We start from the raw sequence: 27,294 nt of genomic DNA, 5'->3' as shown, positions 1-27,294 counted from the left end.
CTCTCTCTCTTTCATACCCCGTTCTCTCTCTTTCTCTTTCATACCCCGTTCTCTCTCTCTTTCATACCCCGTTTTCTCTCTCTCTTTCATACCCCGTTCTCTCTCTCTTTCATACCCCGTTCTCTCTCTCTCTTTTTCATACCCCGTTCACCGGCTTGTGGATCCTTTTGTTCCCCGGCGACTCCTTTGCAACATAGCCGTGTCAGGCGCCGTAAGATGCGCCGCATATACTTCCGGTCCCTCCGTTCACGGCTGGATCCGGCACTCCATCTTTTTGCCGCACGGCGCCGGAATGCCACCGACGGACATGTGAAAGTAACCTAACAGGGTCATCTGGTTGGACCATACATGGACATGTGACGTCTCTAGGGTTTTGGACGTGTGAAGGCCTTGGGCCAACCTGTCGGTCAATGGCTACCACACGCATGTGCGTTACTATTAATTTTGCCCAAAATAAGTCAGCGGGGTGAGGAATCAGTGTTTATTAGTAACCATTTATAAAAGGGTAATGTGACTAGAGCCATTAGGAGCCCAGGACCTGAGGATGTACATGACAATGAGTGTAAAGTGAAGTAGTTACTAGTGACAACCAGCTTTCATGTGGGGAGGGCAAGAGGACTTCACTTCTGACCAGCACCACACCCTACACCCTCCTCTCAGTTTATTACTGAACTTTTGCCGACTCCCCCCCAGTCCGCCCCCTAGCCCCGCCCTGGGACGTCACCCCTTTAAATAGCGACCCAGTGCACGGAGGGGAACGCAGACGAGCAGAGCACTTTGGCGGTGAGTGAAGGGCGGGCTGGGGGCGCTGTGACCTGGGTGGCCTACCCGCTCCTGGGTGGCCGACTGTCATGACTGTGTGTATTGTGCTGTCGGCACCCCTGACCTCCTTCCCCCTGACTGACTTTCTCCCCCCCTAATCTGACTTTCTCCCCCCTGTCCTCAGGTGAAATCTCGGCTACAAGTCTCTGGCATCATGGCAACTAACGGAGCGGATGACGATGCGCAGGTGTGTGAGAGTCCGGAGCTGCAGGTGAGTGGGAGCCCGGCCTCTGTAGTGCGGGGCGCCCTGTTATCTGTGGCGAGCACAGCTGCCCTTTGTATCTGCATTCCAGGACTTGTACTCTGGTTAAAGATCCCAAGTGTAGGAGGCCGGATGGCCTGTGGTGGCGCTGCTCTAGGTCTGATGGCCATGGTCACATGTGGATCAGGCTGGCGGGCTTGTCGCTGCATCTTGGTGTCATGGAAACTATAAGGCAGCAGGACCTTCTTATACAGTGTCTGATTAGCTGAGGCGATGTGTATTGCCTGCTGGGGTCTGTAACACCAGTGTGCTGACTCCCCACTTGCTCCCTATGGGGCTGCACTCTGCTTCTTCCAGCAGCTCCATGGGAAATGGTGTGGTGGAGTTTTGTAATGCTCTTAAAGGGTCTCAAGTCTGGTAACAGACCCCCTCTGATCTGGATAGGTAATAACATGTAGTCACTAGATGACCCCTCCTTTAACTCCTTCCTGACATGACTTTTCATGTGGTGAAAAAAGTGAATTTCCACAACTATCTTTTAAATACCATGTTCAATATATGGTGACCTGGCTATGACTTTTATAAAAATACCAACTCCTTTTTTTTTTTTTTGCTTGCACTTATTAGTCCTAGGGGACTTGAACAAATGATCATACAAATGCTTGTTATGTAGTGTAAAAAAAGTCTCCTATGGATGCCAGCCAGAAGCTGCTGTTCATAGCAGTCATGACGGGCACAGGGGTCTTTAGCGGACTTGTGGTAACTTATCGACACTACCACATGGAATAATGACAGTGGCATCTAACAGGGTGACAGCACTGGGTGGCGCTCTGGTCCATGCATGGCTTGGAGACAGATGATGGCTGAATATTGCAGGCTTGGTTTCTGACACCAAATCAGTCGCGGAGACTGCATGACCTAAGGAAGTCATATGTTAGTAAGGGGTGAACATCTATCAAGATGAGACCTTGTCTGAAGCCATATCTAATGCATTGGGCTGGAAAGGGAGATTGAGATGTTGCCGGAGAATAGATATACCCCATATACTGCTTCTAAGATCTTAGTTATAAAAACTGTTTCACCACTGGTTGCAGAAGAAACTTTATCCTTGCAGAAAGGACTGATGTATAGAACACCTGATATTTGATATCTTGTATATCTACTGAAGGCTCAAATGATGTTAACGCTTCCATATACTACATGGAACGTGCAGGCATGTCAGGATTTGTGAAGAACATGGTATCTTCACTAGCCACTTGCATAGTCCACACTGCTGCCAAGACTCTACCCAGTTCCTGGTGATGCAACACCCCTAGAACAGACCAACTTCTTGTTCCTATGCTTGGCATGAAATCTGCAATATCCAGGACTGACCACGCTACGGTCCACATGTGACCACGTTGAGGTTGTTGTTCACATGTCATGTGGATCTGATATAGATATGGTTTGTCACTTGATATTGCAATACTAATTTTTGTTGCCTAGTCTGTTTGATTTATTTATCTCTTTTTTTTTTTTTTTTTTTTTTTTTTAAGCCCCCCCCCCCCCCCTCAAGGGGAGACAATGAATTTCTGATCAGCATCCATGAAATTGAACTTGGTAAGATCAGTTGCATAACTGGAGCAGAGGGGCCTTTTGACTACACTCTGGGTGTTTAATAGTTTGCACACTTTTGAACAGGAGATAAGGTTGTGTGATGCCCCAAAACCAATATGAGGGCCTTCTGCTTCCAGTAATCGGTCATACAATGGACTGGTTTTAGACATCATTCCATCTGTCTGTCCCTATAGCAGAACACACAGGATTTTTGAGCTCTGTAGTGGAAACCCTCTATTGTACAGGTTGTGTTGATCAATAATTAAGTGTATTCCTTAGGAAGGCTATAAATGTTAAAAAAAAAACTCCATATATTTTTTTTTTATTTTTAAGAGCATTATTCTCTTTCCCAATCCTCTGTAGATCATGGCAGATTTCCATGAAAACCTCTCCCCATAAACCGGTCTCATGCGTGCCAACACTTTATGGGCAGAGTAGAAACATGGCTGTCGAAGGAGCAATCTCCCTCTACAGTGCCAGGGGTTTTCTTTTTTTTTTTTGTGCTTTATTGGATATATGTGAAGCAGCAAAGTAAAGGCGGACACTCCATGTGGCCTAAAGAGGGCCCGTGATGTGTGGTTTGAAGACATCTGCAAACTGCCATTAAGAGTAGTTCTCTAGACAGTGACTTGTGTAGCCCTGCACAGAAGAGCAGATCTGAATGGGGGTAAGATGGGAGGTCCTGGAGCTTGGCATACTGCCTTCGTGTGATTTCAGTGAAAAAATTTGGCTGGTGTCATAGCAGTAATGGGGGGGGGGGTTTTCTGGTTGTCACTACCATGAGTCAGGCAGGTGCTGGATGTGGCTTGTGACCCACATTCAGCTATGAAAGAGTCTCTCTAGGTCAGGAAGGTTGAGGACCTCTGCGCTAGTCCCTGACTTGTAGCTCCCAACTCTTCGGCAACTCTAAAAATTGTGCACCCAGGATGAAATGATTAAAAACCTGGCACCAAAGCCTCAACCATGTGACAAACAAGAGGCACTAGGTTTGGCAGTAAAGAATTGGCCTGTGAAACAAAACATTCACTGTGGGGCAGAGGGGTAAAGTTCCACAAAACATGTAAATTCCTGACTATAATTTCCTTGGAGATTACCTTAAGTTTATTCATATTCTGCTCCCCTTTGTATTAAAGAATAACATGGGCCAAAGCTATCCACTCTTGATCTGGTGATGGGCTCCCTTAAACACCCTTATGTATTCTTATAATGGGGATAACGTTCCTGCAATATAATGCAGTGACAGTCTGTTTAACCCCTTCACTACCTCTGATGTATAGGCATGTCAAAGGTCGTGTTGTTGACTTTGATGCAGGCTCTGATGCTGAGCCCGTGTGTTTCCATGCACATCAGCCATGTGCCTCTATCAGCCAAGGGTGGATCATAGACTCGCCCATGGCTGTCAAGATAAATGCTGCTGTCAATCACTGACAGTGGCATTTAACACACACCAGCGGGAGGCACAGCACTAGTCCTGCCTCATCGGTGTCCCTGGCATTTGATCTTGGGTTGTCATGGCATCTGGGAGTCTGTAGAAGACTCATGCCTGTCAATGAATCTCCACTTGACTAAACCATACATGTTTGTCTGCATACTCGTAATTGGGTCACCCTCCCAGGGCTGTGGGGTACTCGGTACAGGTCCGGTCTCTCAAAGGGGAATGTCACAGCAGCGGTGGCCCTGGGTGCCCATGTAAAAGGGTTAAGTGATGGAATAAAGTTTATTAGCGAATGACTTGTGACGCCACCTGTGGTGTTCGGCAATGGAGGTGTTAAGCCGACGCTGCAGACATCCTCTGGGACAGATGGTGTGGTGCAGCTATGATGTGGCCCTCCACAGGTAGGGCTGTAGTCCCAGGGCAGTGAGGATAGGTGTTGAGGAAGAGGGTGTAGTGTCTGGCACAGATGTAGCTGTGCTGATCTGCTTGCAGGATGAAGGCAAGGACACAACAGGGTACAGTTTCTTTTACCTTTAATTTGCTTGGTAAATGCAGTCCAGAATTACAGATGGCACAGAGGCTGGCCGGCCTGGAAGCAACTTGGGAATCTCTCTAGGCAGATGGGTTGTGTAGTCTCCTTCCTAGCACCTACTTTTAGGTACTTGCAGTACTGTTACACTGAAGTTCCACTTGCTTATTCTCTTTAGCACTCCCTCGTATGGCACACAGCTGTAGCCTTCTTCTGGCTCACGCGTCGCTGTTGTGCCTCCGAGTCTTATATGGGAATAGAGCATTTATAGCTCCCTATTCCTCCAGTTTCTGTTGCAGGACCATCAGTGTCTATACAGCCTTGGAGACCAGGCTCCAGATCATGAATGAGCCTGAACTCCCAGCACTTCTCCTCCCGTCAACACACTTTGCCCTCCTCACACGAACTCCTAAGGCCATGTGCACATGATGCGGATTTTACCACACAGAAATGCTGCATATCCGCATTGTGATGTACAGTAGCATGTTAGTCAATTGGCAAATAAAACGCTGTGCAGACGCTGCAGATTTTTCCATGCGGTTTTCTTGTGGTTCAAAATATGCAGCATATAACTTCTTTTGTGCGGATTTCCACCTGCTCCATTCTCCAAATCCTCAGGGGGGGAAAACCGCAAGAAAAATGCAGGTTATTTGACCTGCAGATCTTCAGTTCTGCACAGAAATCCGCAGGGCTAAGTATGTCTGCACTTAGCCTAATTTTCCCTTCCTGGCCCCCAGAGAGTAGCTCATCACCCCCCCCCCCCACAGTTTTGGTTCAGAGCTCCCTCTGCTGGCCTGGAATGAACTGTGTTGTGGTTCTCTGCCAGAGATCCTTTATTGCTTGACATGACACTCCCTAGGAGGGAGGCAATGCCACTGTGGCGACCATACTCCTGGGGAATCGTATGTCAGGTCAGTTTTACCATGTAGTAAATAAAAGAAAAAAAACAAGAGAACATTGTGGCATGGAACTTTTTTGCAGTTTCACCACTTGGTTTTTTTTTCTTTTTTCTCCAGTACACTAGACAGTAAAATGAATTGTCACAAGTGCAACGCGTCCTGCAAAAAAAGCCCTCATATAGCCCTATAGACAGGAAAATAATGTTATAGCTCTGAAGGGGAGGAAAAAACAGCACAAAATGGAAAACTGCAAGGTCATGAAGCAAGTTACTTGCCATAGTCACTATTGACTGCAGCATCCAGGTGGCTGAGTGGGAAGGGTGGCTCACACCTAAGTGCATGTTCCTTCCCACCCCATGATGTGAATGCAGAGTGGCTGTCATGCCAACATGCAGGTTGCACAGCTATGTTCAGGCCCCATTGCAGGACTGGGTTTAAAAAGACTCAAGTATCACACTGCTGGTATCTTATAACTTTTTTTTTTTTTTTTTCCAAAATAAATTAAATCCAGCAAAGTCTGCCCTCTTAATGACTACCTGCACTGTGTGCACATACCACAGTTGGCATCCACCGGTGTCACTGATTGTAACAGGAGGAATCTGCTTTAAGGGGATGCTGTTCTTCAGAAAACCCCAGTCCCTGGTCAGTTTATGTAAGGGTTAACCTCGCTGTGCTAGGGTCCATCACATAATCTCTGCCACTGCTTCTGGTGTCCATTGTTGCCTATAGTGCTGGCGTGTGTTTAAAACTGAAACTAACTCTAAAGTGGAAGTTGAGGGGTCATGTAGTTATGCATCTCACAGAAATCCTGTGGCTCATAGGAGTTCAGGGACCTTCTGTCTACAGGACAACATGTACTGGATTGTGTTTGGTTGGAAGTTGTATAGTGACTGCTCATGTGGGAGGAATGTATGGATGAACCGATTCACAGGCAAGAGTTTTTAATGACAATCTAGTAGGATCAACCCTCCAAAGCAGTCTATATTGGCATGTAGGTCAAAGGAAGCTGAATTAAGTAATCCCTTTATCTGCAATCCAATGTCTTATTACAGAAAAATCATTGTCTTATGTACGGTATGTGAATGGGCTCTTCCAGGCTATAGGCTGGACACTGATCTGCATGAGAGTCCACCTTCATAGTATTTTAAATAAAGGGGCATTGCCAGTATGAGACTTGTAACTAACAAAGAATTGTAGAACTGAACTTTGTCTCATAACAAACATGTTTAGTAGCTGCAGCTATAATATCTCTGCTGTACTGCAACTGTCTGACACATCTGCAGGTTCCATCTCACAGGTTGTTATAATTGCGCACAGCTCTGCAGTGAGATCAGGAAAGCAAAACGGCCACTACATTACACTGGTAATTCCTCTATTTAAAATGGGCTCTGGAGGAAGACTCTCCTGCAGATCAGTGTCAGGCCCATAGCCTGGAAGAAGTTAATTACATTTAAGGAATGTGGCAAAAGACATCGGATCACTTCGTTCAGGTTTGGTCCTACTGACAGACCTCTAACATTGTATAGTGGGACATAAATCACTGGAGTGTTGCTGTAGAGCACAACAATAACATGGTGACTGTTATGATTTAAAGGCTTTTTACCAGGAATGTATAAATTTCTTTTGCACTCAGATTTAAGGGAATATTCTATAAAGATCTTTTGGTATGAGAGGAGTTCTGGCTTGCCCTATGAAATGTCAGAAGTGCTGACTGGTCCTGTATGGCTGGGTTCCCCAACTCCAGTCCTCGAGGCCCACCAACAGATCATGTCTCCAGGATTTCCTTAGTATTGCCCAGGTGATTGCTTCACCTGTGCAATATAAAGGAAATCCTGAAAACATGGTCTGTTGGTGGGCCTTGAGGACTGGAGTTGGGGAACCCTGCTGTAAGGGAGTTCCACAATGGCATTTATTTAGGGATGCAAGCTCCTTCACTCTAAACAAGTGTCTGGGATATTTTGTGCATTCTCCCCTCTTTCTAATTATAATAAGGCCAGCTTCTTTTATGATGCACATCTTTGACACTAGCTTTTCTTTTTATGCATATTGCATGTCCTTGTCTTCCTGAGTCAGCAAAGTAAATTGTATGTTCTCCCACAGAATGTGGTGGACCGTGTTGCACAACTACCTCTCGTCAGCTCTGCTTGCAGTGTAGTGAGTTCTGTGTACAATACTACGAAGGAAAGTCACCCGTACATCCGTAACGTTTGTGATGTGGCTGAGAAAGGAGCCAAGACCTTAACAGATGTGGCTGTAACTGGATCAAAGCCTCTCATAAGCAGACTGGAGCCACAGAGTAAGTATTGTGTACCTGCAGCTTAAGGCCAAGATCATACATGCAAGAAACTTGGACAAGTCTCGCATGTTAATACTCGAATCGGCGCATGCGGCCACATAGAAAGACACGCAGCCTCACGCTCAGCTCCCGAGTGCTGGCGGCAGTGCCGGATATTAAGATGCAAGACTCGTCAGTCATGTGTGATCCTGACCTTAAAGTATGTCACACTGGGTGTCTTTGCTGTGTGTGGGGTGTTTTTTTTTTTTTTTTTTTTTTTTTTTTTTTTTTTCTTCTGCAGCAAAAACTGATTTCTTGGCCAGAAAGAGGCTGCAGTAAGAAATAGTCTTAGTTACTCACCGGTTAACGGTATTTTTCGGAGTCCATGACAGCACCACCTGAGAGAGGGGATCCGCCCTTCAGGAACAGGAAACCTACAGATACAAAAGGGCGGCACCTCTCCCACGCATCAGTTGGATTACAGAGCACAGAGGACCACAATGGTTAATAGCATAACTTATATACAATACTATACACGACTATTTAAATTACCCGTGTACGTATAAGAGGAAGGAGTGCACACCCAAAATAGACTAAAAGGGAGGGAATATACGGGTGCTGTCATGGACTCCGAAAAATACCGTTAACCGGTGAGTAACTAAGACTTTATCGGTCGTCCATGACAGCACCACCTGAGAGAATTACAGAGAGTAATAACTATTTTAGGGAGGGACTACAGCCTGCAGCACCCTTATACCAAAAGAGGTCTGTGGAAGCACCCAGGTCTAGCCTATAATGACTATAAAAGGTGCTCGGAGAGGACCAAGTAGCCGCCTTACATATCTGGTCGATGGAGACTTCTGATCTCTCGGCTCACGAGGTCGCCATGGCTCTGGTGGAATGCGCCCTCAGCTTCCCAGGTGGAGACCTGCCTTTTGAAGTGTATGCTACAGAAACTGCTTCTCTAATCCACCTGGCTAGTGTATTTTTTGACACTCTACAACCTTTCCTAGGGCCTTGGTGGGAAATAAATAGGGCATTATCTTTCTTCCAAGGATCGGTAGCTGCCAGATATTCTATAAGGCATTTCCTAACATCCAGGGTATGTAGTTTTTCTTCCTTCTCATTAGCTGGATTAGGGAGGAAGGATGGAAGGACTATTTCCTGAGTCCTATGAAAGTTAGAAACCACTTTAGGTAAGTACGCCGGATCAGGTCTGAGTATTACCCGTCCTAACCTGTATATAAGGAGGACGCCTAAATAATGCCTGGATGTCGCTTACTCTGCGAGCTGAGGTTAGAGCTACCAGGAAGGCTACTTTGAGGGACAGATTTTTAATGGAAGCTGATGAAATAGGTTCGAATGGAGCTTCCGTCATGGCCGTAAGGACTAGATTCAAGTCCCATGGCATCAATCTATCCTTCACTACTGGCCTGGACCTACCTGCTGCCTTAATGAACCTACTGATCCAGTAATTACCTGCGATGTTACAGCTAAAGAGAGCCCCCAAAGCTGATACTTGTACTTTAAGAGTACTAGTGGAAAGTCCCATATCCAGACCTTTCTGAAGAAACTCTAAGATCTGATTTATTGGAGTTGAACCCCCAGCAACTATTTCAGAGCGCTGCAGGAACTTCTTCCAAATTCTAGCATAGATATTGGTAGTAATGGCCTTCCTATTCTTAAGTAGGGTGTTAATCAAGTCTGGGGAGAAGTCTTTTTCTTTTAAGAGTGCCCGCTCAAACTCCACGCCGTCAGATGTAGGCCAGCCACCTGAGGATGAAAGACTGGGCCGTGGTATAGGAGATCCGGGATGTCCGGAAGAACCCAAGGATCGGACACCGACATGGTCCTGAGGCATGAGAACCATGCCCTCCTGGGCAAAAATGGAGCAATGACTATGACCCTTGCTCTCTCTTGATTTTCCTCAACACCAAGGGTAGTAGAGATAGGGGAGGGAAGGCGTATGCTAGCCTGAAGTCCCGCTTTATCAGAAAGGCATCTACCGCCAGGGGGTTCTCTCTGGGATTTTGGGAGCAGAATAGTCTTAATTTCCTTGGTGGCGAAGAGATCTACCTCTGGCTGTCTCCATTTTTGTATAATCAGGTCGAAGATCGAATTGTTTAGGGACCATTCTCCTTGTTTTAGTAGGTTGCGGCATTTATGTCAACAGGACAAGGGATTCCCAGCCAGTCTCCCATGCCGGTACTGGCCCGGCCTCAAGCTGCTTAACGGCTGCGCTCTGACGAGGGCATGCACATTCAGCTTAGAATGGCTGTTCTGCTAGTTGGAACAACCGTTCTGCCACATTCCTCAGGGGTTTGGAACGAGTCCCACCTTGGTGGTTGACATAAGCCACTGTGACCTGATTGTCGGAGAACACTCGCACATGATGGCCCTGCAGATACATAAGTAACTTCTTAGCTGCCTGCTCTACTGCTGTCAGTTCTTTTCAAATTAGATGACATTTTTATCTGGTGATGGTCCCATAGGCCTTGGACTAGGACTTCACCCATATGAGCCCCCCAACCGGAAGGGCTAGCATCCGTAGTGACTATGGGGGATATGTCACACTCCCAGGGAACCCCTCTGGACAAATTATCCTTTTCTAGCCACCACTCTAGGGACTCCCTTGTGCTTCGGGACAAGGTTAGCTGGCCCTCCAAGGATTTTTTGATGCAGTAAGACCTCCCCTGTAGTGTTCTTAAATGAAACTGGGCCCACTGGACCACCGGATACAGGAGGAAAGGGAACCCAGAAGGGACATGGCTTTCCTGAGGGACATGGTGGGGTTATTGGCAGCGTTTAGGATCTGATGGTGTAGGCGAACAAGCTTCTCCGGAGGCAGCCTGTTTCTCAATCTAGAATCAGGCCTAAAAATTGCTGAATTCTCATCGGCTGTAACCGAGATTTTTTGATATTAAGCAGCCAACCTAACCGCTCTAGGGCCGACATTGCCCTCTGTAGCTGTTCCTTACAATGTTTTCCCTATAATCAGGAAGTCATCTAAGTAGGGGACTACTAGAATGTTAGATTCACGTAGATGGGCCATAACTTCCTTCCACCACTTTAGTAAACACCCGGGGAGCGACTGCCACCCCAAAGGGGAGGGCCGCATATTGGAAATGTTCAACTGACCCATTTAACTGAACCGCTACTCTGAGGAAGCGCTGATGGGCTGTATGAATGGGTATATGGTAGTATGCATCTTTTAAATCTAACACCACCATAAAGCAGTTTTGAAACAACAACTTTATTGTTGAATTGATTGTTTCCATTTTGAACGGCCGTATAACCAAGAAATCGTTTGAGGGACTTGAGATTAATTCTAGTCCTAAAGGAGCCGTCTGGCTTGCGGACCAGGAACAGAGGGGAGTAGAAACCTTTCCCCCTTTCTCCCTCTGGAACCATAGTCCGGACTTTCTTGTGGCAAAGCTCATGAACCTCGGCCTCCAGGGCAGCTTGTTCTGATGTGGAAGACCTGAGAGGGGTGACCTTAAATCGATCTAGGGGAACCCGGGTGAACTCTAGTCGTAAACCCGCAGCTATCACCCCCAGTATCCAGTTGCTGCTAGAGATCAGCGACCAGGCTGGGTAGAAGGCAGCTAGACTCCCCCCACATCATCTAGTCATTGGGGCGGTTTTTTAGTGTCACGTGATGGACATTCCTGGCGCCCCCCTCCTCCGAACATAAAACCTGTACCTCTCCTTCTTTTGTCGTCCCATCTGCCCTGATCTCTGGACGGCCTTCTATGGAAAATATCCTTTCCTGGTGAAGGGGCGTCTATAAGAAGGATTCGGGAGGCTGGGGAACTTCTTTTTATCGTTCCCGGCTTTCTCTAAAAGTTCGTCCAGGACGGGGCCAAACAGATATTCCCCTCATATGGAATGGAGCAGAGTCGTGACCTGGCCTGGATATCTCCTGGCCAGCATTTTAACCAGAGGGCCCTTCGAGCTGTGTTTGATAACCCAGCTGATCTAGCCGCCATCCTTGCCGAGTCTGCTGAGGCATCAGCCAAGAAAGCCGCAGCACTCTGGATGATCGGTAGAGTTTTCCGACTGGATGCTCTTGGGGCTCCGTCCTTCAGATGGGAATCTAGTTGATCTAGCCAGACCATCACGGATCTGGCTATACAAGTGGCAGCTATCGCTGGTCTTAGGGCGCCTGCTGACATCTCCCATGTTCCCTCTAGAAAAGAATCCGCTTTTTTATCCAGCGGGTCTTTTAAGGAGGCCATATCATCGAACGGTATGGAGGACTTTTTGGAGGCTTTGGCTACTGCCGCGTCCAGCTTAGGGGCCTTATCCCATCTGTTTACCACTGGGTCATCAAATGGGTACCTCCGTTTGAAGGCAGGTGGTAAGGAGCCCCTTTTTTCGGGTCTCTTCCATTCCCTTTCTATCAGGCTCTGGACCTTATCATTTAATGGAAAAGCTTTGTGTTTCCTGGGATCTAGACCTCCGAACATTACCTGTGCCGAAAGCTCTGGCTTTGAGTCTGCTACTGCCATGGTGGACCTTATTGCTTTAACTAGCTTGTCCATCTGGTCTAATGGGAAGCAGAATCGGCTTGAGTCTTCATCCGAAGAGGATGAAGTGGAGGCCGGGGAATCCGAGGAGTAATTGTTCCTAGGGGCAGCTGAGGACTCCGACCCTGAGAAACTAAATTCTCTCCCCCTCGAAGAGTCCCTTTTAGATAGGGCTTTCATCTCTGTCCCTGTAAGGATGGGGGAGAGTGCAAGGGCCTGTCAGTCTATGCCTGGGCCCCCGTCCCCTTCCAACCCCTACCGTCTGTCACACACATGGCTGACATAGTCTTTTGGGGTGGCCGTCTGGTAAGGGGCAACTACAGAGCGCACATTCCCTGTGCTTCTGTTTTACCGTAGCTTTCCTCCCCTGCGAAACCAGCATAAGGGAACACTGCATCAGGGTACATTCACGGAGATCTCTTACCCATGCAGATGAGGCAGGTACCGGATCACGGAGGGAGGCAGGGGGAATCCTTTAGACTGGAGGAACTTCTGCGGCTCTGCTCACTCGTCCGCTTCCACTCGTATGAGGCTTCACCGAGGCCTCCTTCTGTGGGTGCTCCTGCACGTCCTGCTGCTCTATGGGGGTTCTGTCATCCATCGCTGGGCCTTCAGAAGCACCCCGGCAGCATCACCTCCTGCCCTTTAAGGCCTCCCAGTATCCGGTCAGCAGGGCACTGGCGCGGCACCTCCCCCAGGAACCCTCCCACGACCTTCCCCCTGCATGAACCGTCCCCCCCCACCGCCTCAGGTACCGCGCGTCCCCCCCGAATCGCCGCGCACACTAGGAAGGCGGCCGGCACCCGACTTCCGGTTTTGGCGTTCCCGGCCCCGCCCCTTCCACCGCGTCACTTCTGCCGCGCGTCAGAGGCCGCGGGAGCATGCGGAAAGGAGCCGGCACGGCGCCCCCGGCTCCGGTATGCCCGCCGCCCCCATGCGCGCCAGCCTGCGCTTGGCGACCGGACGCAACTGCCGACCCGGCCGGAGGGGGTTTGAGACTGGACCCCGGGGGAAACGCATCAGGAGGGGCCTGCATACATACCTGGTGCCCGCATTCTGGAGACGGCTGTCCACCGGACCCTTTGCTCCGCCTGCTCTAACCACTGCCGTGGCGACCTACCCGGCCCCACCGTGGCGCTTCCAGGTACCCCGAGCTTGACCGAGGTAGGAGATCTAAACCCCGCCCCCCACCCCCCCCGCGACCTGAGTCGGTCAACCGGCCTGGGAATCCCTCGACGACTCCATGATGGACGATCTGAAGGAAGTCCCGTCCTCTAGGAACAGGAAACCAACTGATGCGTGGGAGAGGTGCCGCCCTTTTGTATCTGTAGGTTTCCTGTTCCTGAAGGGCGGATCCCCTCTCTCAGGTGGTGCTGTCATGGACGACCGATAAACAGGTTTAGGTGGGTTTTTTTTTTTTTTTTTTTTGTCTCTGTCCTTGACTCTTCTGCCGAAAAAAAAAAAAAAAAAAAAAAAAAACCCCACTGCAAATTGATTCAAGCCAATCGGCAAAACGCTGAAAGTGACATGCTGTCCAAAATCCTGAAGACCAAAAATTAATGTGTGCATGAGATTTCTGAAGTCTCGTAGGCTTTGCTATTACTGACAATTGGCATAAAGCAGCAAAACGTTCAATTTGAACTTTCCCTTGTACATAAATGAGTACTGATAAACAATGCTTAAAGGGAACATGTCGCTTGCAACTTTTATGCTGCCTGCATAAAACTGGCTGTGTGCTAATTTTTTTTCTATCTGAAGAGTTAATCAGCCCATTTTCAACAGCAGTTTGTAAACTATCACCTCACCCCCCCCCCCCCCCCCCCCCCTGCTCACTTATGCCCACATAAAGAATCAGCTCATGTTTGTGGTTAAAAAGCAGCTGAGGATCCAAAGAGCAGAGCAGCTAAAGTCCTGCCAGAATGACAACTGATGGATTCTTAACAATACATTCAATGTGTTACAGTGCTGCCCATTGTGTTGGATTGTCAATGCGACCCTATTATCCCACTCTTGACACACTGATAGCAACACCACAGAAGAAATGCTAGTCTAAGGGGTCAGCTTCCTTGCAGGAATGTTGGACCTGACACCCATAATGTGTTGGTGCATCATCTTGCTGGAAAAACTCAGGGAACGTGCCATCTTCAGTGCATAAAGAGGCCAACACATGTAGCAATTTCACATATCCCATGGCATTGAGGCTTCCATTGATAAAGAATGGCCCCACTATCTTTGTACCCCATATACCATACCATCAATTATGGGTGCCAGGTCCAAGCATTTCTACATGAACAGTCTCCTGGTAAGTGGATTGGTCGTTGTGGGCCAGGTGAATGGCCACTAAGGCCTCCCGATCTGACCCCCTTAGGCTGTGTGCACACGCTGCAGATTTTGCTGCGGTTCCGCAGCGGTTTTGGCCGCTGCGGACCCGCAGCAGTTTTTGCTGCGGTGTACAGTACCATGATTCCCTATGGGAATCAAAAACCGCAGTGCAGACGGTGCGGAATTTTCCGCGCGGATTATCTGCGGTTTTCAATCCGCAGAAAGAATTGACATGTCAATTCTTTCTGCGGATTCTCCTGCGGTTTGCCATCTCGTCCATTGAGGAGATGCAAAACCGCAGAGCAATCCGCAGGTAAAACCGCAGGTCTTTTGACCTGCGGATTTTACAAAATCCGCGCGGATGAATCCGCACATAATCCGCAGCGTGTGCACACAGCCTTAGACTTTTATCTTTAGGGTCATCTGAAGGCAATTGTCTATGCTGTGAAGATACAAGATGTTCAGCAGCTGAAACAACCGATACCTGAAACCTGTGCTAGCATTTCTTCTGTGGTGTTGCTATCAGTGTGTCAGGAGTGGGAGAAGAGGGTTGCATTGACAATCCAACACAATGGGCAGCACTTTCAACACTTTATTCTTTCACGAATAAATAAGTTGCGTTAAAACCAAGCACACCATTGTTTCTCTTGTGGCATTCTTAATAAGTTTGTGTCACATGACCCTCTTCCCATTGAAAAAAATAGAGTTGGAACCAAAATGGCCACCATGGTCACCACCCATCTTGAAAAGTTTCCCCCCTCACATATACTAATGTGCCACAAACAGGAAGGTGATATCACCAACCATTCCCATTTTATTTAGGTGTATCCATATAAATGGCCCACCCTGTACATTCAGATATGGGCATGGAAACTGTCTGAGAAGACAAAATGAAGGGTTTAAGGCAAAATGCATAAAACAATCTTTTAATCCCCCCCCCCTTTGCAGGGTTTTCTTACTGTTCTATCTTCTACCAGTGTGGATACAATTTAGAATTAAAATATTAAATAAAAATCCATTCTTTCTAGTTGCCACTGCTAATGAACTTGCCTGCAAAGGTTTAGACAAACTGGAATCCACATTGCCTATTCTTGAGCAGCCAACTGAGAAGGTAAGATCTGACCTGCTTAAGGACTTGTCTGTAAATTTTTAGTGAACTAAGTATTTGGAACCAAAATTATTTGTACTAGTATTTCTGTATTAACACTAGGGTTCATTGAACTGACCTGATGGAATGAGGCATTTCCATCCTGTACATCTGTCATGTACAAAGATTATTATACATTTATATAGCGCCATTTATTCCATGGAGAGGACCCTGCCTGCGAGGGCTCAGTCTACAGGGATGGGTGAGGATACACTAGAAGAGGGTAGAGCTGGTTGTGCGGTGGTTCAGTAGACCAAAGATCATTGCAGGCTGTACGCTTGTCAGAACAGGTGGGGTCTTCAGGTTCTTCTTGAAGGTTTGTTGATGGTGAGAGTCTGATGTGTTGTGGCAGTTTGAGTATGGGGGAAGCACGGGAGAAGTATTGTATGCGGTTGGGGGGGCGTAGAGAAGGAGATCATGAGGATCGAAGGTTGCATGCGGGTAGGTACCGGGAGACCATGCCACAGAAGTATGGTGGAGACAGGTTGTGGATGGCTTTGTATGTTAGGGTTTTGAACTGGAGCCTCTGGACAATAGGAAGCCAGTGAAGGGCCTCACATAGGGGGGAGGCAGGGGAATAGCGGGGGGACAGGTGGATTAGTTGGGCAGCAGAGTGTAGGATAGACTGGAGGGGAGGTCAGAGTAGGAGGTTGCAGTAGTTTTGGTGGGAGATGATAAGGGCATGCACTAGTGTTTTTGTGGTTTCATGGCTGAGGAATGTGCGGATCCGGGAAATATTATTGAGGCAAGGGCTCGGATTTGGGGTTTGAAAAAGAGGGCAGTCGAGGATCACCCTCAAGGCAGTGTGGGACTGGGGAAAGAGCAGCCATTGACGGATAGGTCTGGTGGAGAGAGTGAGATATGCCATACAGATGTGGATTCCAGCAATGGCACCCTTGCTTATCAAGAAGGTCGCTGCTTCAGAGCAGTGGTTAGAATTAGTGTGCACTTCTGACCAGTCACTGGAAAGCAACTAAAGATAGAAATGTGAAATATGCTCCAAATAAAGGAAAATGCTCCCAGTTTCATAACTATTCAGTGCAGTTCAATGTGGGCTCCATTTGTTGCCCTACACACAGCCAAACAATAGTGGAGTTCTTGCCACACACGGGTAAGGACGTCTGGTGTAACAGAGTGAATAACATCTGATCTGTTTTAAGTGATTAATGTTATTGATACGTTCAATGTACACATGTTGCTTCACATAACCCCAAAAGTAAAAGTCTAAGGGCATCAGATCCAGCAATCATGTATACTTTCCAGTGACTGGTCAAAAGTGCACCATGATTTTACAGACACACTGTAGTAGCACTAGAGTACTCAGAAGACAAATGAAAAGGTATACCACTAGTTTGCAGTGTATGTAACAGCAGTATGGCAACTTTTAACATTTTGGTAGTGAACTAACATGATTGTGTATTGGACCTCTGGTTTAAGCACTCAAGAGACCACACCTAATCTATGACTTTCTGCAGGTTGTATCGGACACAAAAGGGCTGGTGACTGGAGCACGTGATGCAGTAGTTGGTGCAGTGACCGGCACTGTGACGGGTGCCTGTGATACTGTCACTAGTGCAGTGTCTGGCATAATGGGCTTGGCGGCTGGTGCAGTGCAGGGAAGTGTGGATGCCACTCGGTCAGTAGTCTCAACAGTGATGGACACACAAGTAGGCCAATTTGTGACCAGCAGTCTGGATACAGTCCTGGGAAAATCTGAAGAGTGGGTTGATCATTACCTTCCCATGACAGATGAGGAACTATGTAAGTAACTGGATTTATTTAAAAAAAACAAAAAAACAAAACAACCTCTGGTCTGCGCTCCCTCACTTACCAGGGTGGCTTCACTAGTGCTACAATCCATTGTACTTCACAACTGGTGCTGTTGAGATCTCTTGTAGAACCAGACTGGCCTTCATTAGGCTACTTGTTTCTCAGCCTAGTAAATGATTACCAGTAATTATGGCTAATAGATGGGCTTGGGTAAGATGAATTCCCCATTTCTACAAACTAAAAAAACCTTGGTTTTGTTTTACAGTGCAAAATTACTATTTGATGTACCTTTCCAGTTTTGTAGTCATACCATGTGGTATCTACTCTGCAGGCCATGTGCACACGATGCAGATATCCAGCGGATTTTACCACGCAGCAACGTTGCATATCCGCATTGTGATGTACAGTAGCATGTTAATCAATAGGGAAAAAAAACCGCTGTGCAGACGCTGCAGTCTTGTGGTTCAAAATATGCAGCATGTCACTACTTTTGTGCAGTTTTCCACCTGCTCCATTCTCAAACCGCAGGGGGAAAACCGCAAGAAAGAAATCTGCAGGAAAAATGCAGGTCATCTGACCTGCGGATTTCTTCAATTCTGCGCCAAAAAATCCGCAGGGCAAAAGTACGTGTGCACCTAGCCTCACACTGTTTATGAAGTGTCATAGTACTGTTTGCACTGAACAATGCAGTTATCATTTGGTAAGGACTCCTGCCTCACAAACATCTGTACTTGTGGTGCCTTGTGTGAGTTTAATACTATTGTAACTAGTAGTGCAGAGGAAATATTGAGCAGTTGCCCAATGCAGTAAACTGCCATTCAGCAGTACTCCATAAAGTGCAATTAATCTGGTCATTCCTTGCTATGAAACAGTGTCTTAAGTCACCCCTGGACTTTCCATTACAGCTCAGCTGGCCTCAACTGTCGAGGGATTTGAAGTCGCTCCAATTCAACAGCAAAGAGAACAGCAAAGTTATTATGTTCGTCTGGGTTCTCTGTCTTCTCGTCTTCGTCACCGTGCATATGAGCATTCTTTGGGCAAGGTGAGGAGTGCCCAAGTCAGCACTGTGGAGACCCTAGCACAGCTGCACCAAACTATTGACCTGGTAAGACTCTCTAAACCATTAGGGTTTTCTTCCTCATTTTGTTCAAATGAAGAAAATAATTTTTTTTTTTCTTGTTAGATGGAGATGCTCAAGCAAGGTGTACATGGTGGCCAAGAAAAACTGCATCAGCTGTGGCTTAACTGGAGTCACAAGCAGTCTGTAACTGAATCTGTAGATGCTGAGGGAGAACCTGAACAGGTAATGTGAAAATTGAACAAGTCTAAGGCTATGAGTAATGCATAGAAGGAAAAAACACTTGTTTGTTCTTGGACCCTTTTTTAAAAAAAAAAAAAAATCAGTGATCATAATCAGTTTCCGCCCCCCAACCCCCCCCCCTCACTTGTATGTGCCTTATCTCCTGATGTTGGAGACTGGAAATAACAAGTGGTGCATGTATGCAGATCCTGCTACCCTTGCTCGTAAAATGGCGTGCAGATGTGTACCGACTCTGAATCTGATCACTTTTCTCCTGATTTAATCTGGCTCCTCTAATGTGTAATGGGAATCTGTCACCAGGATGTGCAATAATATCAGCACTGCATGTCTCACCACTAGTTCACTGTCCAAAGAGTCATGGAAAGTTCTGAAGTTTAAGGCAAAAACTGCAATTTAATGACATTTACACCTTGTCCCACTATGGGACACTTTGTGCAGGCTGATCACTTATATGGTGTGCAGATCTGCATGCTGTATAAGCTGTCAGAACTGCACTCTGTGCACACTGACTTCAGAGACTTCCTGTGCATGACAGTCTCTGAGCTCTGATAATCCAGATGTCGTCATGATGACACTGGGTTACTGTAGGAGCTGTCAGGACCCTGCATCATGCTGCAGGGTCTCCAATCCAAAGGCAGAGGGGAGCCCCCCCGCTCCCATTGAGCGTGGCTGATTGATATGACTTACTATCCTGTCCCTGGTCATACGGGCCTGGGTCACCTGGATGGGCTAGTACATCATATATCAGAAAGGGGTTAAAGACCAGAATAGGTGTACTCACCGACTAAGGAATCTGAGGACAAAAATCATACCTGACCTGTCTGTGATCCATAGATATCCAATATAGAAAGCTGAACAAATGCTTAAAATGGTAGAAGTCTAGCAGTAACAAGCAACATAGCACAACTGTATAACACAAAGAACCACATGACATCTCAGTCCTCAAGACAGTATTCTAGTCACCACATGTTGCTCCATACAGTATATTGCCCAATTCATAAAAAAAACCTTCTCTTCCAATTCTGGTCAGTTCTCCTCAGCATCTTCCAACTGACATCTTGGCCCAGAGCACACTTTATTGACTTTGGCCTGACCTCTGCACTGAGACATTGCTCAGGGTCGATCTGACCAGACCGGAGCAGCGTAGAGTAGCGTGCTAGCATCGGGCCCTCCTTACTACCTGGAGTGCACGGAGACCCAGCTCGTCAGCGAGCCAGTGATTAACAGCACTGCAGGCATGTCAGCAGCAGAATGCCGCCATTCTACCGAACTCCATTTCATGTCAGTCTAATGCCAGGCTCCCATGTAATTTCTTCCGGGACAGGTCCTGTTTGTACTGCACATGGCAACCTCTTTAGCACATACGCAGTAAAAGTCTGGGGGGAAAACAAGGATTTTATGGACTGACAACTATAGTGAGCAGATCTTGCCTGTAAATTGTAGCATGAGCTAAATCCAAGCTTCCTTTTTAATTGCAAATTTCAGCAGCTGGCCCTCAATGTTCAAAAGTTGAATGTCAAATCATTTCATGGTTTATACTGAACTTTTCTTTTTGAACAACACAAGCCCTCATTAAAGGAAATGTGTTGTGAGAACATGAACTGCACAAGCCTTATTTAAGAGTGGATCAGACTTATACCCGTACCAACTGACTAAATAATAAAGCCTCAAATCCACTTGGGCCTACTTTCACCTGTAAAGCTCCGGCTACACCTTGTTGCTGACTTTGGCATTAATCCCTTGTCAGTAGCATAGGGAATTTGAATCGTAACTGTTATTTGACAAACGGTGGATATGTAGAGAATGGGCTCTCAATTTAGTTTGGACTTATTGATGACTTTAAATGTTGGCAACTTCTCTTCATCAACAAGATGGTTATTAACTTGCAGATCTGATCCAGGCAACTGACATATCAGAGTACAGGCTGCTCCATCTACTCTACAGCACTGCATTATTTCTGGTAGTACCATAAAGAATGAATAGGGCAAGGATATACCCTCAACTCTAATGTTTCAGTGCTTTATGCGCTGGATTGGTGGGGGAACCCAGTGCTCATGTCTCCACTGAACAGTCATTGCCTACAGTGCTGAACTGGTGATACTGTTAAATATTAAGTGTCCTCTTACAGTCTGCCCATGACTTCATAGAATCATAGAATCATAGAATCGTAGAGTTGGAAGGGACCTCCTGGGCCATCTGGTCCAACCCCCTGCTCAAAGCAGGATTCGCTAAATCATCCCAGTCAGATGTCTGTCCAGCCTCTGTTTGAAGACTTCCATTGAAGGAGAACTCACCACTTCTCGTGGCAGCCTGTTCCACTCATTGATCACTCTAACTGTCAAAAAGTTTTTTCTAATATCTAATCTGTGTCTCCTCCCATTCAGTTTCATCCCATTGCTTCTAGTCTTTCCTTGTGCAAATGAGAATAAAGTTGATCCTTCTACAATGTGACAGCCCTTTAGATATTTGTAGACAGCTATTAAGTCTCCTCTCAGTCTTCTCTTTTGCAAACTAAACATTCCCAAATCCTGCAACCTTTCCTCATAAGACAGGGTTTGCAGACCGGTCACCATTCTGGTCGCTCTTTTCTGAACTTGCTCCAGTTTGTTGATGTCTTTTTTAAAATGTGGTGCCCAAAACTGGACACAATATTCCAGATGAGGTCTGACCAAAGAGGAGTAGAGGGAAATAATGACTTCACGTGATCTAGACTGTATGCTTCTGTTAATACATCCTAGAATTGCATTTGCCTTTTTTGCTGCTGCATCACACTGTTGACTCATATTCAGTCTGTGATCTATTAGTATACCCAAGTCTTTTTCACATGTGCTGTCACTTAGCCCTATTCCTCCCATTCTATATATGCTTTTTCCATTTTTATTGCCCAGATGTAGTACTTTGCATTTCTCCCTGTTAAAAACCATTCTGTTAGTTGCTGCCCACTTCTCCAGTTTATTTAAATCTTTTTGAATCCTCTCTCTCTCTTCTCTAGTATTAGCTATCCCTCCTAGCTTTGTGTCATCAGCAAATTTAATCAGTTTACCCTCAATTCCTTCATCTAAATCGTTGATAAAGATGTTGAACAATACAGGGCCCAGGACAGAGCCCTGTGGTACCCCACTTGAGACATTCTTCCAACTGGATGTGCAGCCATTTACGACCACTCTTTGGGTCCGATCACTAAGCCAGTTATGAATCCACCTAACAGTTGCCTTGTCCATTCCATACTTAATCATTTTTTCAATAAGGATTGTATGAGAGACTTTGTCAAATGCTTTGCTGAAGTCAAGATATACTATATCTACAGCATTTCCTTGATCTACCCAATCAGTGATACCGTCATAAAAGGAAATTAAGTTAGTCTGACATGACTTATTAGTTACAAACCCATGCTGACTCTGTTTAATCACTTCATTCTTATCCAGGTATTGACATACATGTTGTTTAATAATTTGTTCAAAGATCTTTCCTGGTATAGAAGTCAGACTCACCGGCCTATAGTTACCTGGGTCCACCTTCTTCCCCTTTTTGAAGATAGGAACAACATTTGCTCTTCTCCAGTCTTCTGGCACTTCTCCTGTTCTCCAAGAATTTTCAAAGATTATAGAGAGGGGTTCAAAAATTTCTTCTGCTATCTCCTTCAGTACTCTGGGGTGTAATTCATCTGGACCTGGAGACTTGAATTCATTTAGGCTAGCTAAGTGTTTCCTCACTATCTTTCTGTTTATAGATATCCTGGATTCTTCTATTCCCTTAATAGGACAGTGAATAACAGTTGATGTTACATTTCCTTTCTGAGAGAAAACAGATGCAAAATAGGAATTTAAAAGTTCAGCCTTCTCAACATCCTGTCTTACCATTTCATCATTTTCATCCTGTAAAAATCCTATAGCATCTTTGACTTTTCTTTTACTTTTGACATATCCCCAAAATCCTTTATTATTGCTTTTGACATCTCTTGCAAGCCTCAATTCATTTTCAGCTTTAGCTAATCTGATTTGTGCCCTGCAGGTTCTGCAGACAGCATTATATTCTTCTTTAGATATGCCTCCCTCTTTCCATTTTATAAACATTTTTTTCTTCCTTTTTAGCATGTGCTTAAGTTCTGTGTTCATCCATCCTGGTTTCCTTAACTGCTTCCTATTCTTCCCTCTTTTCGGAATTGTTAACAACTGTGCTTTGAGAATTTCATTTTTCAAGATTTCCCATCCTTCCTGGACATTTTTGTCTTTAAGGATATCCAGCCATTGGATCCCTCCAATTCTCTTTCTGAATCCCTTAAAATCTGCCTTTCTGAAATCTAACCTTGATGTCTGAGTCTTCACAGGTCTTCCGCCTCTAGTTATCCAAAATTCTAAAATAGCATGGTCGCTACCTCCTAGGGTCCCAGCCACTTTTACCTCCTCAACCATTTCCTCCCTGTTTATAAGGATTAGATCCAAGGTAGCAGTTCCCCTTGTTTTCTCCCTTACCTTTTGGAAGATAAAGTTGTCAGCAAGAGAGGATAAGAATTTCCTTGACCTGTTAGTTTTGCCTGAGAGAGATTCCCAACAAATGTCTGGATAGTTGAAATCTCCCATGACAACTATGTCATATTTTTTGGAGAACTTGGCCATTTGATGCATAAAGAGTTCATCCATAGCTTCAGCTTGCACAGGCGGCCTGTAGTAAATGCCTACAATGGTGTCCTTTCCATTGTTCTGTCCTTGTATTCTTACCCAAACAGTTTCCACAGAACTCCCAGTCTCTGAAGCTTCAATCTCTGTGCAGATATACGCGTTTCTAACATACAATGCGACACCCCCTCCTCGTTTATCAAGTCTGTTTCTTGCAAATAAATTGTATCCTTCTAGTCTTGTATTCCAATCATGTGTATTGTCCCACCAAGTTTCAGTGATTCCAATGACATCATATTTATTTTCCTGTGTTAGTAGTTCCAATTCTCCTTGTTTGTTGCCCATGCTTTGTGCATTAGTATAGAAACATTTTAGTTTGTGATTGGTTTCTCTTTCTCCAATATTTTTATTAATTAGATTCTTTCGTCTTTGTTCTTCCTTTCCACTTCTAATAGCAGAGTTCTCAATAGCATTTGTCAGGTGTATGGCTTTTTCTGGTCTTTTGCTTCCCTTCCCATGTTGTTCTAGTTTAAAGCTCTCCTTACAAGTGTAGCAAGGCGACTTCCAAATACATGCTTACCAGTCTTCGTAAGGTGCACCCCATCTCTAGCAAGTAGTCCATCGTATAAGTAGTTCACTCCGTGATCCAGAAATCCAAATCGTTGCTGACGGCACCATCGACGTAGCCAGTTGTTCACCTGCAGAATCTTATTCCACCTCCTTGTTCCATGGCCATCCACTGGGAGGATGGAAGAGAAGACCACCTGCGCTCCCAGTTCTTTCACTTTCTTGCCTAAGTCTTCAAAGTCTCTGCAGATGGTTTCCAGGTCGTTTCTTGCAGTGTCATTTGTCCCCACATGTAGTAGCAGGAATGGGTAGTCATCTGTAGGTCTGAAGAGTCCTGATATCCTGTCAGACACATCTTTAATTTTTGCACCTGGAAGACAACACATTTCTCTTGAAGTTATATCCGGTCTGCAGATAGCGGCCTCAGTTCCTCTCAACAGGGAATCCCCCATGACCACCACTCTCCGTTTCTTCTTCACAACATTTTTCTTTCTCCATCCAGGAGGACTCTGAAGGCGTACAAGGTTGCTGCTTGTTGGCAAAGTCTTATCCTGATGTATTTCTTCATTGTTTTCCTGCGTGAGAGCCTGGTATTGGTTTCTGAGCAGTATGGGTGCTGACTGCCTCCTGATCCTCCTGCTTCTCTGGGTCACATGTCTCCATTCCTCTGTTTCTTCAGGTGCACTTCGAATTTCTTCTCTTTCTGTAACATGAAGAGATAATTCTGTTCTGTCCAAGAACTCTTCACCTTCCTTAATGATCTTCAACGTAGCTAACCTCTCTTCGAGATTTTGCAACTTTTCCTCCAACAGGGACACAAGCTTGCATTTGTGGCATGTAAAGTTTGGCTTTTCCACTGGTAAATCTGTGAACATGTAGCAAGAAATGCAGCTCACCAAATGGCTCCTGGCCTCTTCCATCTTGAGATTTCTTAAAAACGATGAAAGATGAGCCCAAATTCGCGCGCCGATAGGCGCGCGGTTTTTCCGATTTCCTCTTTTCAGCTGCAACGGCCAAAACCCAGTGATCGTTGAGCTCGCGGAGACTCTTCACTTATCCCAGAAGGCACTGGGAATATGCAAATGATCTCCTCAAGACTCTTCCCCTGGTTTTCCGATTTCCTCTTTTCAGCTGCAACGGCCAAAACCCAGTGATCGTTGAGCTCGCGGAGACTCTTCACTTATCCCAGAAGGCACTGGGAATATGCAAATGATCTCCTCAAGACTCTTCCCCTGGTTTTCCGATTTCCTCTTTTCAGCTGCAACGGCCAAAACCCAGTGATCGTTGAGCTCGCGGAGACTCTTCACTTATCCCAGAAGGCACTGGGAATATGCAAATGATCTCCTCAAGACTCTTCCCCTGGTTTTCCGATTTCCTCTTTTCAGCTGCAACGGCCAAAACCCAGTGATCGTTGAGCTCGCGGAGACTCTTCACTTATCCCAGAAGGCACTGGGAATATGCAAATGATCTCCTCAAGACTCTTCCCCTGGTTTCAGTTTTGGCTTCCACCCTTGTGTAAAGGTATGCCATATTCCAAGTGAATAGGCTTCAAACACCAGCTTTCTCAACTGGTTTACATTATGTAGTCTCCAACTCACAACTCCTCTGTTATTGTAACCCTTAAGACATCGATCTTCAAACTTTAATTTGTAAGTCTCTGTACCACACAGCTAAATACAAAAAAGGCTTTCTAGTTCTTAAACAATAAATATTCCTTAGGTTGTGTCTCATGCAGGTGGAAAATGTGTTTATGGAAGTGATTAAAACTAATAGTGGAACTATGAAGGCTTTAGTATTGTTAGCCTAGGAGCTAACCCCAACGAGGACCTCTGTATTGAGTCTGCATTCTTTGTCTACATGGCTGTAACATTTCCTCGCACAAGTAAAGGCACTGATGGGATGTTTTGGGTTATCACTTGTCTAGCCCTGTGGAATATATCGTGATCATGTAAGCTTGCTTAAGTGCTTGTATATCAACTTTTCTTGCAGCCACTGGATTCTCGTGTGCTAGCCATGACCCGTACACTGACCAAGCAACTGCAAACCACCTGCTTCACTCTGGTATCCGGGGCACAAGGCCTGCCAACTAACATACAAGACCGAATGCAACAACTGCGGCAAACTGCTCAAGAACTACATGCTTCCTTTTCTTCTGCTCGCTCACTCCAAGATATTTCATCAGGAATTCTGACTCGCAGCAGGGAACAAGCCACAAAAGTCCAAGACCATGTGAATGAGCTGTTAAGCTATGTAGTTGCAAACACTCCATTAACATGGTTGGTGGGCCCTTTTGCTCCTCAGCTGGTTGAACATCCAGAAAATGCCTGAAAAGATGCCATGTGTGATCCTTATGTTTGTACTTAATTTTGAAGGTGATGTTGTGACTTCTGCAAATTGCTATTCACTGCTTTTCAATTAGTACTCTGGTAACCTTCAATTTTCTGTACTTGTATGGCAAGATTTATAAAACTTCACATGCTCTGCATTTCTGTGTGGGTGTTTGTTTTCTCTACTCAGTGGCAAGCAACCAGCTCTATCCAGTAGGGATTACCAACAGAATTATTTTTTATCTAACTTGATGCATATACATGGTGGATGATGACTCTTGTATAGCCTGGTTCTGCCTCTTGTAGCAGCAGTCAGAGCTGACTGGCATTTAAATGGAGCAGTTGCCAGGGCATGTGTACACCAGCTTCATCTGTCCTACCTTGCACTACCTGTGACTTAATTGTGGGGCATTGATCAGTTTGGCTTTCATCTTACACTTGTTGGCCACAGGCTACACTTTATAGAAGACCGCAATGTTTATTTTCATGGTATACTCAAATGCCATATAGCATATGCTGTAGTATTAACCCCTTAATGACCAGGGGTATTTTTGGTTTTGAATTTTCATTTTTCCCTCCCCTTTCCAGAGCCATAACTTTTTTATTTTTCCATCTATATGGCCATGTGAGGGCTTATTTTTTGCGGGACGAGTTGTAATTTTAAACGACACCATTGGGTTTTACCATGTCATGTACTCGAAAATGGGGAAAAATTCCAAGTGCGGTGAAATTGCAAAAAAAGTGCAATTTCACACTTGTTTTTTTGCTAGGTTCACTAGATGCTAAATCTGACCTGCCATTATGATTCTCCAGGTCACTATGTTCAACACCAAATATGTCTGTCCTCTCTTATCTAAGTGGTGAAAAAAAAAAAAATCCAAAGTTTCCCAAAAAAAAATTGCACAATTTTCCAAGACCCATAGCGTCTCCATTTTTC

At 45.7% G+C, this 27,294-nt stretch overlaps 1 protein-coding gene across 2 annotated transcripts; it reads left to right on the top strand.

Moving 5' to 3' along the window:
• The first annotated feature begins 718 nt into the window (after positions 1-718).
• LOC141048253 (perilipin-3-like) lies at positions 719-26,515 on the top strand. Of its 2 annotated transcripts, XM_073543676.1 has the most exons (8): positions 719-783; positions 947-1,033; positions 7,584-7,779; positions 15,638-15,720; positions 17,232-17,517; positions 18,432-18,631; positions 18,710-18,829; positions 26,020-26,515. In XM_073543676.1, the coding sequence occupies exons 2-8, from the start codon at positions 977-979 to the stop codon at positions 26,356-26,358; spliced, it is 1,281 nt and encodes a 426-aa protein (XP_073399777.1). In that variant the 5' UTR covers positions 719-783; positions 947-976; the 3' UTR covers positions 26,359-26,515. The 2 variants fall into 2 exon arrangements, with proteins under 2 accessions (XP_073399777.1, XP_073399786.1); XM_073543685.1 differs by lacking the exon at positions 719-783 and having other exon boundaries at positions 947-1,009.
• The last annotated feature ends 779 nt before the right edge of the window (positions 26,516-27,294 follow it).

Source organism: Dendrobates tinctorius, unplaced genomic scaffold, assembly GCF_039654945.1.
Source record: "Dendrobates tinctorius isolate UK_male_01 unplaced genomic scaffold, ASM3965494v1 ptg000011l, whole genome shotgun sequence".
Classification (NCBI taxonomy): domain Eukaryota; kingdom Metazoa; phylum Chordata; class Amphibia; order Anura; family Dendrobatidae; genus Dendrobates; species Dendrobates tinctorius.
Note: the sequence above shows the minus strand (reverse complement) of the source record. Positions and strands in the feature narration are given on the sequence as shown.